The sequence below is a fragment of the Micrasema longulum genome, unplaced genomic scaffold (assembly GCF_059751315.1).
Source record: "Micrasema longulum isolate JH-2025_06_02 unplaced genomic scaffold, ASM5975131v1 h1tg000047l, whole genome shotgun sequence".
Classification (NCBI taxonomy): domain Eukaryota; kingdom Metazoa; phylum Arthropoda; class Insecta; order Trichoptera; family Brachycentridae; genus Micrasema; species Micrasema longulum.
Genome location: NW_028277254.1, coordinates 391,376 through 411,975, shown reverse-complemented (window position 1 = coordinate 411,975; position 20,600 = coordinate 391,376). Strand labels below are relative to the sequence as shown.

The following is a 20,600-nucleotide window of genomic DNA, read 5'->3' as shown; positions in this document are numbered from 1 at the left end:
ACCACAGATATATTCAGTGGTCTGTACATACTATGATATATTGAAATAATAATGATGTATAGAAAATGGTGGCGAAATTTAGATATTGTCTTCGTAAACCATTTTAAAAAAAATAAAAAACAAAAACATAAAAAACCTTGAAAAAAATTTATTAAGAAACAAGATTTTAAGTTTGTCAAAATGCTGTAAACAAAGACTGCCCCTAGGGAGTTATTAAGATGAACATGTTACAACAAATATGGAGAACATTATGGATAAATAAAAATGTAAGTCTGGGTATTTGCTGGTCTTATGACCTGTCATTGGCTGGTTTAAAGTGGCCACCAAGAAGAAAGCCAATGTCAGGTGTTGAGCCCTGTAAATACCCAGGCTTTCATATTTCCTTTCCTGAAATGATCTCCATCTCTATTTTAATATGTTACTTTCGTTAAGAATACCATAAAAAAAACTGGCCATTGACAAAAATCACAGGATTTTTTACATTTTACTAAATTAATATTTTCAAATTAACATTTTCCCGAATGATACAATATAATTACTGCCCTAAGAAACAAAATATTTTAAATTATAAAATCGAATTCATAGACCCTTTACTAAACAAAATTTTTTAAAACAACTAAATTAATCGAGTTGTGGTCTCGCGGCTAGTGTCTCGGACTCACGGCTCAAAGGTCCGTGGTTCGGATCCCACTCTACCCCAACTTGATCCTGTTTTCTAATAGAGAGTTATTTACAACTCGTTGAAAATGGCCCTCAAAATAAAATATTTGGGTAAATCATAAGAACGCAAATATTTCTTTAAAAAAAAATTAATTCTACAAAAACGTAGAAATAACATTGACTCCGTTTTTATGTTTTATTTACTAAATGACTTGATCGATGCACCATCGTCACTGGAACAAGTGGCATTCAATGTTCCGATCTGCCGGTTGCGAAATAATAATGTGCTGTTCCTTGATCAGCACAGCACAAACTATGGCTTGCATGCACCAATGTTCCGATTGTGTCGCATTGTAAACTCGAGACAAAATCTGGATTTTTTTGGTGCGAGTCTCTCTAGATTTAAACAATCACTAAGATAGACCAGGTCTTGTCTGGAGTAATTATTGTAGTAATTGTCATTAATTTTTTGTCCTAGTTTAATATTCTTTAGTTATATTTTATTTCAATTGTACCTGTATATATTATAAAGAAATGTATTTACCATTGTTAAATAATAAACAAATAAAATTAAAACAATAGCGTAAAACATTATGGAAAATAACAAAACCTACTCCCAACAATGTATAAAATACGAAACATTACGATAATAGATAACTTTCCTATTTTTCTTAAGCAACGCACAAACAGATATTTTATTCTAAATGAGGAAGTTCTGTGGTTTTTTAAAAATGTATTAATATACTATTAAACTAAGCCAATTTATAAAAAAAATATGTATCGTATTATCAGCGCTACGAATTTTTAATGTTTCGTATTTCTGAAATAACGTCAGACGTTCTTTTCCGGTTATTCTCGATCAGTTCCTTCCATTGGTCCATCCACGGCAAGCAAAGCGGAAATCTTCCATAACTCTCATATCATAGGTTGATTCATATGAACCAGTGACGTCATTCGAAGTAGAGCGTTTTCATTTAAATGTTTTTTATTATTTTTTTCGTACAATTTCAGGAAACTTTACCGCGCGCAAGAAAAACATTTATCGTATCCAATTTCCCGTAGGGCTGAAGTTCCCCATTAAAAGAAAAATATGTCAAAGCATAGCGGCATCATACATCGATTAGAAAAATAAGTAAACGAAAATTTTGCAAGACATTAAAATATGTTATACGCAACTATTATGGGGAGCAGGATATCAAAATGACATAAACAGACTACGACAACAAAATAAAATATTAAAGTTAGTATATGACCTTCCCTATTTAACTGCAACTAGAGAACTTTTTAAACAAACTAAGCAATTAAATATAACTGAACTCTTTCAACTAGAATCATTAACATTTATCCATAAATTAGCCACTAATGTAATTGTAGACGAAGAACTAAAACTAGTAAAAAATTGTAGTCAACATGGACATAATACGAGAATATCAGACAAATACCATAAACAACTTTCTAAAACAAGACAAGGACAATCAAGACTAATGAACCAGGGACTGAAATTATACAATAAACTACCAGACAAAACTAAACAAAAGACTCAGACAAACTTTTCAAAAGATGTAAAAAATATTATCTTGAACAACAGAGTATAAACGAAAAATGTATATATTATTTTATGTAATATGAATGTAATAATCCGTAAGGGTTTATAAATAAATTTTCAAATAAAAAAAAAAAATAATAATAATTTTATTTCACGGAGAAGTCGTTCTTAAAGTTATTTCATCAAGTAGTCCTGTTATGTAGAAAACAAAGAATTTGCCGCGCAACTGAAAAAAAACTGTGGAATGCAAGGTCCAATATAAGATAAGAGAAATTCCTAGACAAAACACATCGACATTTCGACGCTACTTACCTGAGGTGTTGAAAAAATTTTGGACCAAAACATTACGAAAAAAAAGACCCTTATTTAAAAGACTTAATTTTGAACTAATAAAATATACGATTAGAAGCTGCAAATATTTGTAAAAAATAAACCCGAAATTTCAGACACCGAGGCTCCAATATCAAACCTAAATAAAGTGAATAAACACACGAAAGTATTTTTTTTGACATTTTTTTTGCACCACAACAGGCCAGGAGGCCTAATTACAGTGGTGAATTACATCACAGAGAACCCAGGCTTGAGAAAAATCACATTTTTTATTTTTGTGTTCTCACCGGGAATCGAACCCGGAACCTTCCGTGCGTGAGTCAAGCGTCTTGACCACTACACCACGGAGACCGCGTAATGGGGTCGTTGACAATTATTGGATTCATTCTCGAGTACTAGCGCGGTGCCTTATGAACCATAGGGTACGAACGAGTGTATGGTGATGAAATTAAATTAATACATGTAGTACATTTTAAAACCATTTTCGATAGATTGGTCGAGGACTCAAATTTTTGTATAATTTTATTGAAATGCGTATTTGAGTTCTTATGAAAACATTTTTTGCCAGCAAATACGAAAATAACTATATCGCGTTCGACTATTTGGATGTTACGACGTTTATTTGAATAATGATTTTCTCGGGTTTTCCGTTCAAAACGAAAATAAAACCGAATATTGGAATCGGCAACTACCACGTGATAACAAGCATCATTAAATTATTTACATGACAATACTTAACACAAGGCAGAATGTAGAATGCACAATTTTGTATATAAAATAATAAAAGAACTTAACCTTTTAGATCCGAGCGCTTTATTAGGGAGAAAATATTTATTTAGAAAAAATTAAAGCTGCCCTTGCGTAGAATCATAAGATAATAAATTGATCGCAATTTTTTTCCGTTCCTCGTCATTCATATTTAAAACATATTTGAAAAACATGTTATCATAATAAAATACGTCTCAAGAGCAAATGAGTTTATTGTTTTAAAAACCCAGTAGGTAATAATTTACCTTTAATATTTTTTAGCTAACAAACTTCGATGCTGTATTCTTATTTTGATAAATTTGCGCATTGGTGGATAAGTTTACGTCACTTCGTGAATGATTTGAATACAAGCCGTATTTAACATTTTGATTAGTAATGAATTAACGTATGTATCTACGCGAGATGTAAATCGTAATATTTAAAAATTACACTTAAAATTTATACAATTCGTCACTGCTGCACAAAAAGACATCTCTTTAGATTAAATTAATCGATCCATGTTAAAGGGGCACAATTCCATAGACTAAAAGTTTGAGAAAATCGAGAAAAACTGTCTCTGCGTTCTTATGATTTATCCAAATATTTTATTTTGAAGGCCATTTTCAACAAATTGTAAATAACTCACTATTAGAACATGGGAATCAAGTGGGGTAGAGTGGGATTCGAACCACGGACCTTTGGTCCATGAGTCCGAGACACTAGCCACAGGACCACAACCCGATTTGTTTTTCATCATGTTTTATTATTTTTTCGGTAAAAAAGTGTTGGAATTCGGTGGTTACAATATTAAGTCTACTTCCTACACACATTTTCGGCAATTCAATAGGAGATAGAATATATGACTCGCATATAAATATTTGGTAAGATTTGTTTATTTGTTCGATTATCATTATTACGATGGATGGTCTAATTTATAAAAAAAGTTATAACTTCGACAGTATTTAGATACAAGTAATATACGGTATTAGAAAAAAGAACAACTCTTTTATATTTTGTAGGTATCTCGACAAGCAAAAGGTTAAACATATTGAGATTATTAGTAGAAATATTGCCATTTTCTTGTCAAAAGCTGAGCAACAACACTTATTGTTTCGAGTGATAATTTTTTTTAGCGATTATGCACGAATACGTATACGTTATTTAGATATATTTTTGTGTATTTAAAATGCATTATTCCAAAGTATATCGATAAATAAAAACGGTAAAAGAAGGGAATTGGATACACCATTTAGTATTGGAGATAATCCGAGGTACTTTAGCGGCAATCAGTGGATAGCGTGAAGAAATACGTCATTTTTAGAGGGATGTCTATTGCTAAGTCGACAGAATTAGGATGACCACTCCTAACAAACCAATTAAATAATCACAAATTGACTATGAACTTTTGTTTATCGCACAATACATTTCTTTGGAATATGAACTGTCTACAATTACGGGCCAGTTGCGCCACTAAAAGTTGAGTAAAAAATGCTTCAAGTGAAACGATCGTTGCGTTTTTATCAAAATAGGCAATATGGCGTGTTTTGTAAGTATTAAAAAAATATATTTATAGATACATTTACATTTTTTTGTTAAAAGCTTTGCCTAGCTAACAAGGGTACATATCCCGTTCCAAGCTAGACAATTTCATTTTAATACATATAATAATACCCAAGTTAATTTAAAGAAAGAGCAGACGAACATAATAATATTTACTTACTAGTATACACATATTCATAAATACATATATATACAAGATCTAGAATTATATTATTTGAAGTACTTATTTCTTGGAAAACATCAATCTAAACTGCCCTACCAGACCAGACAAGTCCGACTTTTTTACAATTCTGTACCATCCAATAATTTCGCTCGAAATTCCTTCATTAACCGTATCTGCACAGAATATAACAAAATTTGTTCCTCTCTTGATATATTTGATTCAAAACTTTCTCATTTTTTTTATTTTTATTAGAACTACTTTAATTAAATATGTATTACTATCACGTTATTCTCATGTCTCTATTCTGTATAGGCATTTTAAGGGTAATCTCCTCAACAGAATCCCTCCTTTTTCCTATTTCACCCCAATCTTTTAACCTAATCTTTTCTTATCCTTTTCATACCTCCTAACGGTTTGGGAACAAAATCATTATTATTTAATTTAACTCTACGAGAGGGTATTTTAAAAATATTTTTATATACTCATACACATTTTTAATTTGTTCATTAGTATGTCTACAAAAAGTATTATATAGTCGTGAAAAACTTTAATTGAACTCATACATTTTATTAAATTATGAATTTTCTTTTGTTTTTCCAAATAAATATTTTTTTAATTTTTTAAATTTATTATATATATTTGATAATTACAATAAATGTTAGAAAAACAAAATACACTATCACATAAGCAAAAAATCCCACAAAGGCATGGCCTGTGTGTGGGGTACACATTTTAACAAAATCATTAAATTGAAAAGTGCAAATATTAAAACATAAATGTTTGTTATTAAAAGTGAAAAACACAAGTATACATTAAAAAAAGAAGCTATATTAAATCTTACAATATTTTGAGTTTGTCCGATTGTTTGTAGACAAAATACTGGATATCACCCCCTAGAGAGACATTCAGATTAACAGATGAATCTGTTCACAACAATAAAGGTTTCGACTCTTTAACTTCACTAAAATCAAAAGATGGAATAATTTAAGAAATATGGATGTTCAAACATAGGCAAAATGGTGAATGTTACACAGAGTGTAAAGTGGCCACTTAAACCAGCCAATGACAGGTCATAACTGTAAATTCATAGACTTCCATATTCCCTCTAAAATGTTCTCCATCCCTGTTGTAATTTGTTATATTAAATCAAATTTTTACCTAAAATTTAAAAACAAATTCAAATAATTAACCTCCATCATACAATTATTCTAAATTGAATAGTTTACGAGCTATGAAAAATAAAAAAGGTCTTTTTTCATGAGAACTCATTTTGCCCAAAACGCAACTATTATTTGACTTTAAACTTTTTCGGTGCAACCGGCCCCTTTTGTAGGATTCGATTTAATGCAGAGATTTTTCTATAAAAATGTCTGCATTCAATCCTATGATTAAATTGATTTACGAGTATGTAAGGATGAATATATAACTAATATTTTCTTCATTGCATACGTTAACTTTCCAACCCAATTCCATTAACCATTTAATATTGGATTATATTTTATTTTTATATATTTCAGATCTTTTGAAAAACTAATGGCCGTAAAGAAATGAAAAGAATCACATTAAAGACTACTTAAAATAAAAATGGTGTTTGTATTGCAAAGTAATTAGATCTTTGTTGAATTAGAACTTTTAAGCACGTAGTTTATTGTGTAGGTCATATTATGCAATGTGTTCAGGTGACGGCGGAAACAAAATTAGCATCATAAGAATCGGATACCAAATTGTTTGTAGTTGATCACCAAAGACGATAGGAAAAGCATGAAAACATGACATACGCGCGGAATTAATTACTCCAAATTACACATATATATAAGAAATTGATTCATCCGTAGTTATCTAAACATATTAGTTCGTAGAATAGCATTTTTCTTTATTAAGTGTATTTTCTACGTAAGCCAGGGGTATAGGTGTTGTATACATTAATGCTTTATTTACACGCCACAAGTGTTTTTGAAAGGAACGAGGAAAATTCAATACGTTGTTTCCTCTCTTTTCTGTTTTGGCATTAGTAATCGGATTTATATGTAATTCTGTTGAAAACAGTGTCGCACTTACTTGCGATATTGAATAGCGATTAATCAAAATCTGACCCATTCCTGGGTCCATAACTTCATTCACAATGAGACTCGAAAATACATTAAACTTTTTTTTTATAAGAACAATGGACACGGCAAAATTGGCAATATGTCCAGTCTTTGAGGATTAAACTATTCAAATATTAAGTTATTCACGAAATATAAGAGCTATGTGAACAAAATAAACGCCGAAATTGATATTAAAGTAAACGCTGGTAACATGGAAAATGAGCGCGCGGAATAATCGGCAAAAAAGGCCCTAAAAATTAACCCTCCCTGTCTACTACCATATTCCCACGTCATACATTCAATAGTACAAGAAAAGGCATAATGATATTTAGAATATGAGATATCAATCATGCAATACGGGCAAAAAAATGAAAATATATATTTTTAAAAATAAAATATGTTGAAATCATGGATATATTATTTCTGGACGATTTAATGATTTGACACAAACGTTGTCGGAACATGGTGGCTTTAGGAAGTATCTCCACAGATTTAAAAAAAGAAAGATGCTTACTGCCCGTCCGATGGACGGACTTCCAGGATGTCCACCATATTATATGTAGGACTGCTCCATGATTAACGCGAAAAGACTCAACTGTAAACTAATGTGCGCACATAACCTGCCTAGACAAACGGTTCCTAAAAGGTGTTCCGCGGAAGGGTCGTAGGGGTTCCGAGAGTTGGGGCGTATGCGTAATTGTCGTAGAAAACAGGCAGTCGAAGGCCGCTCCAGATCTTCGTATTCAACTGTCGGACATTTAACCTAGTTTTAGTGCTACTAAAAATAACATTGAAAAAAAAATCATTCTTCACATTAAATACTTGCAGCATAGAATTAAGAATTCTTAATTCTATGACTTGCAGTAAAGATTTTAAATTCAAAATATAGTCTTTTTTTCAAGTCAAACATTAAAACATGCAAACAATAAGGTGTCGTGGGTCTTAAAAATAACATTTTCGTTAATTTACTTTTTTTTGTCCAGATGAGGTTCCGTCAAAAAAGTTAGATCAATTAGAGTTCCGTAACCAAAAAAGTTAGATCAATCAGAGTTCCGTAGCCAAAAAAGTTAGATCAATTAGGGTTTCGTAGCCAAAAAAGTTAGATCAATAAGGGTTCCGTGGCCAAAAAAGTTAGATCAATTAGGGTTCCGTCGACAAAAAAAAATATGAACCGCTGCTCTAGGCATTAAAAAAGTATTGAGAGAGAAGGCGACTGCATGAAGATAATATATATATTTTTTAAGCACTAGTAAAAAAAAAAAAGAATTGTAATGACAATAAAAAATATAAAAAATTGAAAAAAGCTTCGTATGATCAAAACAGGATAAAAAAAGGAAAAAACACTTTTATTTATTTTGTACGGGTTGAATAAATCTACAAAATATTAATCTTTTAAACGAAATTTGTTAGAAACAGATGTAATAGTGCGTCTAAATCGTGCAAATGTATAAAAACATAAAATAAAATAAAAACAGCCTGTTTCCCTATTTCAACACATTTGTTAGTGAGTCAAATCAAGGCTTATTTACTTAGTTCATGTGAACAGCTTGATAAATATAAAATGATCTATTATTCTAGTACAAGTAAATGGCTTATTTGCACCACGCCGGATGCACCATACAATATCAAAATATGCTCAATTACAATGCCGAAACCATATTGGTGAGCAAGCAAATTCGGACATAGGAATTTACGAGTCGAACAGAAAATTAACTCAAATTTCCGAGAAGATGCACTAAAATAGTCAGTGTTGAGGCTAAAAAGAATAACTGACAGGGTGAAAAACATCTCAGTTAAGTAGAAAACAAAATGGCAGTTTAGTGTGGTCAAGAAAACACGATCACTTTATGATTTTAAAAAAGGAATTAAGCCGTGGTGGAGTTGGATGACGATCTGTATAATATCAAAGGATACAAGATCCGTAATACTGTTATTGCATGCCATATTGTTTTTAAGTTAAATTTATTCTGCTTATTCTTGTGATGGTAAGTAATCAAAATAATATACGGGTAGGCATCTCGGCATCTAAGCTTTCCTACGCTCAAAAGGTAAACTCATATTTGATTAATTATAAAGTGGCGAGGATTCTACAGAGCGCCGCTTGCAAGGGCAATTAATTTTGTTTTTTTAATGAAATAAATACAATATTTGATTATTAATAAGGATATCGCATCGTTGGTAATTTGCACATCGGTTGAACGGGTTATTAATTAAATTATTTATTTATACACCAAATAAAAACGAAATATGTGTAATATTTTTGATTGGAATATTTTTATATGCAATTCTGCTGTAAATAAGGAGAAAGACGACGAGATCGCGATAGTTAAATGTGCTTTTTCTAAGACCTGGGTGTTTTATGCTGTAATTCACCATAATTAAACCTATTGGGCAGCAAAAAAAAGTGATTTATTGCGAGCGGCTCTAGCGGCGTAATAGCTACACGCTTCCGTGAAGCACGCGGGTGTAGGGTTCGATTACCGGTAAGATCCGATAGTTAAATGTGATTTCTTCAAGCCTGGGTATTCGTAATGTAATTGGGTGTCTTGGTCTGAAATGATGAGCAAAAACGAAACAAAAAAAAATTATAATAAATGTATTTTGACGGATGGTCACCCTGTGTACGTATGCGGATTTTGGGTCGTTTTTCGTTATAAAACCCGACCTATTGCAGACAGAGCATCACTCGCAACAGACACTCAGTCTCAGCATCTACATCCGTTCAAGTAAACCAAAAACTACAACCATGAAGGGATTGTTTCTCATCGTTCTCCTGACCGTCGTCGCTGTCGCCATCGCCACCCCATCTAGGCGTGAGTTATTACAAAAATTATTTCAATAAAACAGAACTAAAAAAAAATGTTTTTCACTTGTTTTTTTTAATTTTTTTTAAATACATTATTTTTATTATTAATAAAACATATAATACATGAATAAGATATTATACTCCCAGAATTTATAAAAAAAAATAATTATTTGATGTTGTACGTCCTTTTTAAATAAAAAAGAACGTTATAAAATGTTTTCTAAAAATAAGACAAATTACAATTTAAGCTTTTTTTAAAAAACAAAATAGAAAATTAAGAATATAAATAAATATAATTTATATAAATAAATAAAATAAAAACATTGAAATAACGCCGACAAAGCATAAAAATATTTTGACTACAACTCGATTACTCTCTCTCCCTATTAAATTTAAGTATTACGAAACATGATGTACGGCTTAAAAATTTTCCAAACGAAAATGTATACATTTGTATACAAATTTGAAGTATCTTCGCACCTGTAATTGAACATGTTTTAAATAATAAAAAATCATTCAAATATATACATTTTCGTAGAGAAAATTCGATTTTACTTTGAAAACGGAAGATAATTTTGTTAACTTTCCATTGAAATCGCCCCCCTGGTATACAAGAAAGGGGCAATGATTTAGTGATAGTGTTCTCTATTTGTGAGAAAAAAATTGACGGTTAAAATACAGAAAATCATAAAACCCACAAGCGTGGAATAAAGCAAGGGTATTTCAGTGTATCAAATTTCGTAGAATTATCTTGAACCTCATTTATTTCATGTGCACATTCCTGAGCTGTAGTTCCATTAATCTAGTAACTAATAATTGCAACTGCTATTTAATTAATTTACTTAGAAATACACCAAATGTTAACTACTGTACTTCCAATAGTTATTAAGTCATTTAATGTCTTAATTTTCAGAATAATGCGTAGTTTTTCCGCGACCTCTAACATATTATACTATCGTTATTTTCGAAACATCTACTCCTATTAAAGTTTAAAAGCCTAGGACACTTTTGCAATAAAAAACACAGTGCTCAGTATACAAAAATATTACGTTCCTTTCAAACCAATTTAATCCAGTTGTTCCTCGTTTTGAAAATAGTGGCTTGACGAGGCGTTATCACAAGGGAAAAAACTTGCACTTTTATAAATAAACGTTAGAAAATGTTCATGTTTTTTTTAAAGGTTTGTAATGAGAGTGCGCAAATTATGACTTATGACTGACATTTTTATGGATGCGATAAATAATATTCAATATTTCGTTTGGTATTAGACGTACTTTCAGAAATTGATGCAGATTTTCTGCGTCATTATGTCGTGCATCAATAGTACTTTTTGTCGATAAGAAATAACAATATTTTTATGATTGTAGTTTCAGATAGTGAAGATAAGCCAGAACGCGCAATTTCCTTCCTTACTAGAATTTTACAATATTTTCGTAAGTAGACTCACCCCTACCCGTGTAGGAGTACAGCGAAAAAAATATTCGTATTTACGAAATTTTCCGTTGCTTTTTCAGTTTTTTCGTCTGTTAATAATAATATATGTAATGGTAATTACCTTTAACAAGCAAGATAATGCTAAAAATTAGATCCAATAAACAAAGTTGTCGTCTTAACCGAAAATCATTATTCGTTTGTTAATAATAATATTATGTCGTGTTGATAAAATTTAACATGTGAAAGGGAACCGCCCTTTTGGTTTCGGTACTTTACCAATTGTATGTTCGTGTTTCAAAATTTTAGAAAGCACTGTCAGAAAATTAAATCCATACAACAGAGTTGTCCTTTTAACCGAAATAACACAAGCAAGTAATAATAAACAATTAAAATAAAATGTATATAAAATAATAACCCTTCTACATTCCAAAACATTTATTAATGGGTGTTTTTTTTAATCTGTTGTTCATGTTATTGTGCAATTTTTTACATTTACTGAAACTAATATTTCATCAAACATTAGAAAAATAAACAAATAACCGCATATTTACATGCTTTATAGAGATTATCTAGTAAATACATTTTATACAAAATGCAATGTGCCAAGAAAACCTGTCTAAATCTAATAAAACGAGGCTTGTATTTTAAGATGATTTTCTTTAATACATATTTATTTAATATTATTTACAATTATTACTCTCTTTCATAAACTGACTTTGAATCAACTATATGAGAACTCTGTCCAGTATGCAGTTGGAAGAAATATGAATACGGGATAATCTCTATATATAAAAAAAACTGCTTTTCATAACATAACTCATTCACTCATCTTTCATGCCAGCTGTTGAAACAGTAGAAGGAAAGGGTTATCTATCTTCATTTTGGGAGTGGATCACTTATCCATTCTGGGGGTCTGAAGAACAACCGCAGGTGGAGCAGCCCCAAACTCTGACTATAATAACACCCCTCATACTGAACAAGACGCAGGAGGACCAACAGAAACCGGCAGAGGTACCGAAGCCGGCGGATGCTAACAAGGACCAAGCGCAAGACGCCAAGCCAAAGGCCGCTCGCCTAGAGGCAGAGAGAGATCCGAAGGTAACTGTTTCTTGTAATGACCAGACTTGCACCACGACTGTCTGTCCGGCCGACGGGGGGGTGTGCATCAGGAAGACTTGCAATATCTACGACACTAACATGAAGGGGGAGTGCCGGGAGTTTGCTCACCTGCAGATGTCCACAACGCTCGGTGATAACGGTGGGCGAGTGAAGGAACCAGTCATCACGACGATCTCCCCGACGAGCGAGGTAGCATTAATTCATTCACTAATCCAGACATTAGCTTTTGTATTACAGCTGCTTCATCCGAGTTTGAGCTGTAGTTTTTACAACTACCTTTTACTAATTCACATATTACGGGCCTTCTTGCGTTAAGTAATACAGTAATTTTATCATTACCATTGCATTAAAATAAAAAAACATATTTTTTTACATCTACATTAACTATAGAATTCAAAAATATTTTTTGAAGGAAGGCTTTAAAAAGAATCATAGGATCACAATACACTATTTAAAATTAATAATACAAGTATGAAATTAAATTCAGTACCAGTCTCATTTTAAACACAGTAAAAAGTCTGACTAAAAATATTTGTGAAGTGCAGAATCTCAAAATTATATTTCGAACCTCATCATAGTTTTAAAGCCAATTGGTTTTTCAATTAATCTTCTACAATCTCAGTTATTCAGTAGGCACATATGCATACAGCATATTCACAAAACGCAATATATACATATATATAATTCATAGATAAGTTCTCAAACATTAAAATTTTTCATAGGTACCGAGGATTTAAAAACACGAGGAAACATGCATAACAAAAAATAAGAGAAATAGACGGGCGAACGAAAGGGACACACTCAACATCACGCACACACGCTTTGCCCTAGAACATCCAGCTTATCATACAATCACAGTACTCACCCATTCTACATTTGATCATCCATACAGCGCAATATCTTATATGAAGTGTTTGATTGGGTCGATTTGATTTTAATGTCGATTATTTTAATCACAGAGAAGCGTCAGGTTCCGAATACCGAGACCGTGATCGCCAATCTTCCCAATGTAGATGTTGATGGCGCAGTGTTGGGCAATGGAAAGAGCAGCAGCACCAGCTGTAACGGAGTGATCTGCATACGTAAGGAGTGCATGGGCGGAGTTTGCACCAAGACGAAGTGCGATCTCAACTCCATGAACTGCGTGCCCTTCACAGAGGAAGAGCTTGCCGCCCTGGCGCCTTAAGCAAACGAACAACAAAACACATCGCAAATGATTCTTCCCTCGTATTCCCCGGCCAAGTTACTTGTAGATATAAATCAATTAATGTTTAATTATCTGGTATTGCAAAAGAACAATGTATATTTAATAACTCGCAAAATTATTATATTTTAGAACATTTAAAATAGATTAAAGTATCATACCTACAAACGAATGTGGTTTTCTTTATTGCCACTTTACTACAATATTATTTGACTTAAAATTTAAGTAAAACAATGAATTTTGTCATCGCATGCTGCAGAGTTATTCTAATGATTTAGAGAACAGCTGGGTTTTAAGTTATATTTGAATCATCACTTCACTCTCACTTATTCTGGGAAAACGTTTCAAGCCATGGGCCTGCGACAGCAAATGTGCGTTCACAGAATTTAGTGCGCAGGTTGCGTACGGCAGTGGCGAGCCGTGATTTATTTTATAGGTAATCTATTAAAAATTTCAACTTTGTACCTACATAACATGTAAGTAATAAATAAATGACTATTTTTTCTGTGGTTCTGTAAAAATCAACTCAAACAACAATTATTATGAACCACGTGATATACGTAGCTTTATTCTACACTATTTTCATAGAATACTTGCACAAAAGTTTATTAACAAATACCACAATGACATTCAGCAGATATTTCCATTATGATCTGTCATTGACAGTACTGTCAAAGTGTCAACACTTGAGCACTCGCCGATTTCTTTTAAAATGAATAATGCCAAAAACGGCCACTGCGAACACCACCTATCCTATGTGATACGTAATATATCAACGGTATCCTATCGAAGAAAAATAGTCCGTCGGAAATAATGTTCAAAATACTAGTTTCCAAATAGAGAATCTTCAAATAATATTTGTAATCTGGAAGTTTGTTTTAGTACTAAAAAAGCTGACTTGGGTTAAAGACGAAAAATACAGTGTACTTCTTTGTATAGAAGAATAAGCTGAGGTAATCGGCTATATTCATAGTTCACTGAGAATGGGATGGGCGCTGCGCTGGCGCTGGGCGCACTTCATAGATATTTTTTATAGGAAGATATGAATGGTGATTTATAATAAATAACAATTATTTTATTTATTTTCCTATAAACATGGTTGTTATAAAAAAATATTATCTAAAGTCAAATATAATGGTAAGCTGTGGATAATCACTTATTTTGACGATTCGCCCCTAGCGTACAGGTACAATGACTTTTGGTAGAGTAATATAACTGTACTTGAAGATTCTAAAATAAGTCTCAATGCGGTATTCAATACAAACTGTGGTCAGGTCAAAAGCAGGCAGAATCAAAGGGCATGTGTGGCAAGATGCATGAATGTAGAAGAGGCTAGAAATGTATGACAGGATAGACGTGTGTGGCAGTCCACCCTCTCTGCCTATCCCTATGGTGAAATGGCACAATGGTAGTAGTAGTAATAATTACATTACAATAATTAACTCTAGACACTGCAAAAACTTTTAATTGACAGGCGGCAGCAAAGTCATTAATGTTATTTAAATTCTTTTTTTTTTTCCCTAAAGGAATTCCCTATATTGCAAGAATATTTAATCGGCTTGAGGAAAAAATTCAAATTTCTAAAAAAAGTTTTTGCGCTTACTCGTTTTGTCAATATTGTTGTTGACAACAAATTAAACTTTATACTTCAGTACATTACAGATTTTTCATTCACCTATAAACATAATATAAATAATGTAATCATAAACCTAAATCGAAATCGTACTTAAGATATATTTTTAATGATCCTTTAACCCTCAGAACTCATTTGGTGGAAGCTACCAACCCGAAATAAAAATACACTACAGCTTCTATGGCAGGAGTCACCCGCCCGAGCGAATTTTCATGTAAAAAACCTGGTAGCTTTCTCTTATGAGATGTTTATACAAAGAAAAAATATTTGATAAAACAGATTTCTATTAAAAAATAAGGAAAATATAAATCTAAATTTTTACAAATGTTATATAATGTTCGAAAAATGGCCAGCTCATCACGTAATCTTTTTGACGACAAAATAAGATGGAAAGTAACACTTCTGAGACAGGGACGAGAAAAGCTGTTCCAAGGTCTGAGCTGAAAAAAATCGGAAAGAGAAAAGAAACAGTGTGATTTTGTGAAATTTGTTCACGGAAACCTGGTCTGCACCCTGAAATGTGTTTTAAGAAATACCAGAAGAAGAAAATATTTCATTAGTCATAAAATGACTTAAAAAAGGTTTTTTGTTTTAAATAAATCAGTTGGTAAATAAATTTTCTTTGTTTTTTTTTTTCATAAATTGATCATTTTTTTATATCCTTTGGCAAGAATTTAAATCAGATCTAGCTTAAATTGTGAGTGTAAAATAAAAAGAGTTCAACGAGTAAAAAAATGGTGGGTCCAATGAGGCATGGACACCGGTAACTTAAGTTTTTAGGCTGGTCGGGTGTTGAACATTTGGCCCAATTGAGCTGGAATAAAAAATATTATTACTATTTACCTCAATGACAGTTTAAAGGTTTAAAAAGATTGAACCTTTGAAAACTGCGTGGTATGCCAATATGTTAAACAATAAACCATGAGGCGAATTTCTTGATAGACTTCCATTTCTTATTTTATCAAGCAATAAAAATAGACTGTTATTCAGATATTTTATTGTGTCAATCGAATATAAAAAAATGTCTTTAAATGCTCTTCTTAATGCTTGGCAATCGCGATGGGAATCTTCCCCTTCTGGGAGGTTTACCTTTCTTTTTTTCCTTCAATTCGTCAGCTCTTAGAATCTTCTTGGGTTATCCCCGATCACTGGACTACGCAGTTTTTATTAGGTCATGGTAAATTTAATAAAAAAATATTTGTTTTTAATATTGTTGACTCCGCTGCGTGCTGCTGCGGTTATCCTAACCAATCTTCTGAACACATCCTATGGTCTTGTCTCTTTCCCCTTCTCTATAATTACCGAATGGAGCTTCTCGCTACTATCCGTGGCCCTGTTATAGGTCCTGTCGGATATACAGATCTGGTGGCTTCCAAAAAGAATTTCAAGGCTTTAAAAAAGTTTTGTAATCATTTCGGCGAATTGATCATGTCCAATCCCAGTCAGCGAAGAATTCACTTCCCTCTCTTCTCAATCCAATGAAGTACATATTATGTACTTCTGGATTACTTTCTTTCAGCACAAAGATGCTAAGGCTACCAGATTTCAGAGAGCTCCATCGGGCAGCTTTTCTCGTTTGACAATGAGCAAATTTTCCGTGTATGTGGGCACCGCCGAGGAGACTTATGTCCTCAGATGCGGTGTGCGGTATGTGGTGGGCAAGCTGTTATTCAGATATTACATTTTCTTTTTCCCAATTTATAACTAGTACAGTATCTCTCTCCTCTGCTAGCCTCATCCACACCTAATGGTGCATAGAAAAATCGCTTTAATGAAATTTTATCGACTTCTCTTGGTTTAAAATCTTCTTCTTATATTGCTTTTTCAAATTTTAAAGATTACTTGCTATACTTGTTATTCCTTCTTTATTTTTTCTTTTTTCTCTGCTGCATTGCCATGTTTTTATACTTTTAAACTACTTTTAATTACTTATATTATTTATGTAAATAAAATCAATATATTGCTGCTCTTACTATAATGTGTCATTAATTTTGAAGATGTTTTTTAAATTGACCTAAATTTATTGTCTTATATTTCACTTAAAGATTCTTCTCATCTTTCTTTGAATCCCTTAAAATAAATATGTGTATATTTATGTTTTTCCTTTTTTTAAAAAAATGTTATTACTATTTTACTTTATTTTTACATCTGAGCATGTTTTTCATTCTTTATTTCAATTCTTAATTTTTAATTACTCTTACAAATTTTCTTCATTTTTAATATTATTTCCATTTGTAAATACTCACTACAAACTACAAACTTTAAAATATCTTTTTTTCACTAAAATTTTAATTTTTAAACAACTTTCATTTATGTTTTTCTTTTTCCTTCTCTTTTTTATACTTTTATAATTAACCTTACATATAATTGCTTCATAATATGGAAACTTCACTGGTCCATTAGAATTAAGTCCAATTGTGTAAAATATTAAACTTTGTAACTGTACTGTATGTTTCCTGAATAAAAGAAAATAAAATAAAAAATAGAGCATTCAATGGTGTCTTAATAATTTATTATGCAGAGGTAAAATTAATTATTCGACTTGCGTTTAACCTATCCAGCAGTAGCAAGTGGTGAGTTTTTAAATTGGTAAGCTACGAAAATTCTGATAAAATGTCCATAGCGGTAGTATGGTACATAAAAAACAAGTCTATTTTATATTTGGTAAATAATCCATAACAAATGGCACTAGCGGCTAATAGTTTCAATAAAAATATTTTCTAATGTAGCACAAACATTTGATTTTAAAAAATACATTTAAAAAAAACATAATTGCAAAAAAAAATTGGAACCCCTAAGGAATGGAACCCCCGCAATGGTCATTAGAAAGCAACGACCCATCCGTGCGGCTATTTCATGTTTTGGGCCAAGTGTCGAAAAAGTAATTTATAAAACTGGATAATTCATTAGCGTACCGGTGAATCTTTGTTTAAGTCTGACTATTATAACTTGTCTTGAAATAAAACACTATTTCTTAATGAATGAGAAAACAACTAAATAATTTAAAAGTATTCCTTACAGAGTATGATAGTTCACCAAACAAAACATAAATTACGTTTTAAGAATCATTGTTCTATCGAGTTTTATGTTCTTTTTCTTGCATTTATGTTTCTTCATGTAACCGTTGTAATTGGCCTAGGCCGTATATATGTACTAAATAAATAAATAAGTTATACATTTTACAATTCTTTATATATATTTATTCTTAACACTACACACTAGTAATGTTTTTATCAAAACTCAAACTTAATTTTTAAAGTTTAAATGGACACTGAAGAATAACCTACAATTCAACTGTCATCGTCTGCACAAAAACATTTAAAAAATCATGTATATATTTTTTTTGTTTAGCGAATCTTTGTTTTTTAAAACCCACTAAAGGATTTATACTGATACGCTAATATTATGGATTAAAATATCAACATATCAATTTATTTTAAAGCAAATTCACTTTCAAACCACCGAAATATAAGTATGATCAAGTATTATTGTAAATTCCGTGTTAAGATTTACAACATATGTATATTAGTTATCTCTTTTTCACACATAAAGAGTGTGTTTATTGTCCCCTCACTTAGACCGTCGTAAGTCAAATTGATTTATTTTAAAGAATAATAGCCCTTATGAAGAAGTATTGAAAGACTAAATTGCATTAATGAAAGCTTCAAGATTTTACTGTAATCGCAAGTGTAATTTTTCAAACAAGATTCTAAAATTTTAGGTTAAAGACGTATTTAAATTCGTGTTTTTTCTTCAGCAGAGTAATCTCGTGTAATCCAGTAGTAATAATTTTGGCTGAAAGAGGCGCAACTGGTATGGAATAAAAGAATATGATGTAAATTTACTTACCCAAGAAAAGCAATTTTTTTTTTTGTGATGTGTTTTTTCCTAATAATAATGTAACATAAAACATTACTTTCGATGTCAAAAAAATATGGTAAACTGCAAATAATCGATTATAAGGAACATTCACACCTGCTATCCAGGGTAACATGTGAAAAATTACAAAGATAAGTAACTTAAATTAATATTAACAAGAATTAAATTTGAGATCTTATGCAAGGTAGTCAAATGTAATAATCACCTACTATGTGGCGGACACATGTATATCACTTGAAAAACTCAACATAACTTAAATAAAAAAATAATGTGTGACTTTCTGCCAACAAAACAGTGTGTTTATGGAATGTAAGTTTTTGACAAATATGAAATATTTTTTTACAAAATTAGTTTAAGAGTCCTCCTCACCAGGGAAAACTGTACAGTGATCAAATTTTTTCCACATACAATAAACCCCCCTATAACGTACTCTCGTATAAAGTTTTTTACTATAACGTTTGCGCCAGTTTTTTCCTATAAGGGTGGTTCCCCATATAACATAGTAGATCTGTCCCTTGACCTTGATGGACACGTTCATCAGAACTAACGTTGATGACTCATCGGCACATCCCTGCTCTGTCCCAGGGACATCCAATCCAATTTTTTTTCAATTTCTATACTTTTTCATGGAATCCGCCTGGCAGAATGCTGAATGTTACCCAGTGTGTAAAGTGGCCACTTAAACCAGCCAATGACAGGTCGTAAGCCCTGTGGATGCCAAGACTTCTATATTACCTTCTCTAAAATGTTCTTTACCTCTGTTGTAATATGTTGAAAATAAATGTTAATTTCCCATTGTAATATGGGCTCTGGACATGTTAACTAAAAACACAACAGATAAATTTAAATTTCTGATATGAAAATTTCACTCACTTGATTCTGGAACCTCTGCGGGGTGAAGGGGACATGTGGGACCCCCTCAGTGTCGGTGCTAATACTCCGCAGTAGTAGCGGGGGCACAAGGCCTCCCTCCCCCGTTTCCTGCTCCCCGTCTCCCTCACTGTCGGCAGACCCCGCACTGCGCTGGGTATCGGTTCGTCCAACACCGCGTCTAGAAGAAAATACAATTTATTTTTTTCTATAAAATATCTACAGGAGCCTGGCTATGTCATTATTATATTTAAAATTAAGGGTGTTAACAAAAATCGCAAGTACATTATTCAGGATTTAAGTACACTTGGGACATTCACTAAAAGATACTAGGTAAGTAATTTTATGCATTTAAAAAATATTTTTTGTGTATACACACATAAAATTATTACATTAATATAAAGTTACTTCGACTGTCTAACTATGGTTAGTAACCCTGTTCTAAGACAGCCAAAAACATATTAAGTATGTTATATTTAAATGAAAATCAAAATATATTTTTTGAAAGTGGTTACATAATTAAAATAATAAAGAACTTTAATATTAAATAAACAAAAAATAA

General features: G+C 31.7%; 3 protein-coding genes across 4 annotated transcripts in view; 2 read left to right on the top strand and 1 right to left on the bottom strand.

Annotated features, from left to right (window-relative positions):
* The window catches only part of RhoGAP1A (Rho GTPase activating protein at 1A), a 48,259-nt gene that overhangs the window by 14,567 nt on the left and 13,092 nt on the right, over nt 1-20,600 (bottom strand). The window contains exon 7 of the mRNA XM_088228639.1: nt 20,042-20,219. Coding sequence (XP_088084765.1) covers nt 20,042-20,219 — 178 coding nt within the window. The remainder of the gene's footprint in view (nt 1-20,041; nt 20,220-20,600) is intronic.
* LOC148285212 (uncharacterized) lies at nt 9,778-13,824 on the top strand. Of its 2 annotated transcripts, XM_088228815.1 has the most exons (3): nt 9,778-9,906; nt 11,267-11,332; nt 13,412-13,824. In XM_088228815.1, exons 1-3 carry the CDS (start codon nt 9,840-9,842, stop codon nt 13,636-13,638), a joined length of 360 nt encoding a protein of 119 aa, XP_088084941.1. In that variant the 5' UTR covers nt 9,778-9,839; the 3' UTR covers nt 13,639-13,824. The 2 variants fall into 2 exon arrangements, with proteins under 2 accessions (XP_088084941.1, XP_088084948.1); XM_088228822.1 differs by lacking the exon at nt 11,267-11,332.
* On the top strand, nt 12,024-13,333 carry LOC148285213 (uncharacterized). Its single transcript, XM_088228807.1, has 2 exons — nt 12,024-12,431; nt 13,175-13,333. The coding sequence occupies exons 1-2, from the start codon at nt 12,168-12,170 to the stop codon at nt 13,187-13,189; spliced, it is 279 nt and encodes a 92-aa protein (XP_088084933.1). The 5' UTR covers nt 12,024-12,167; the 3' UTR covers nt 13,190-13,333.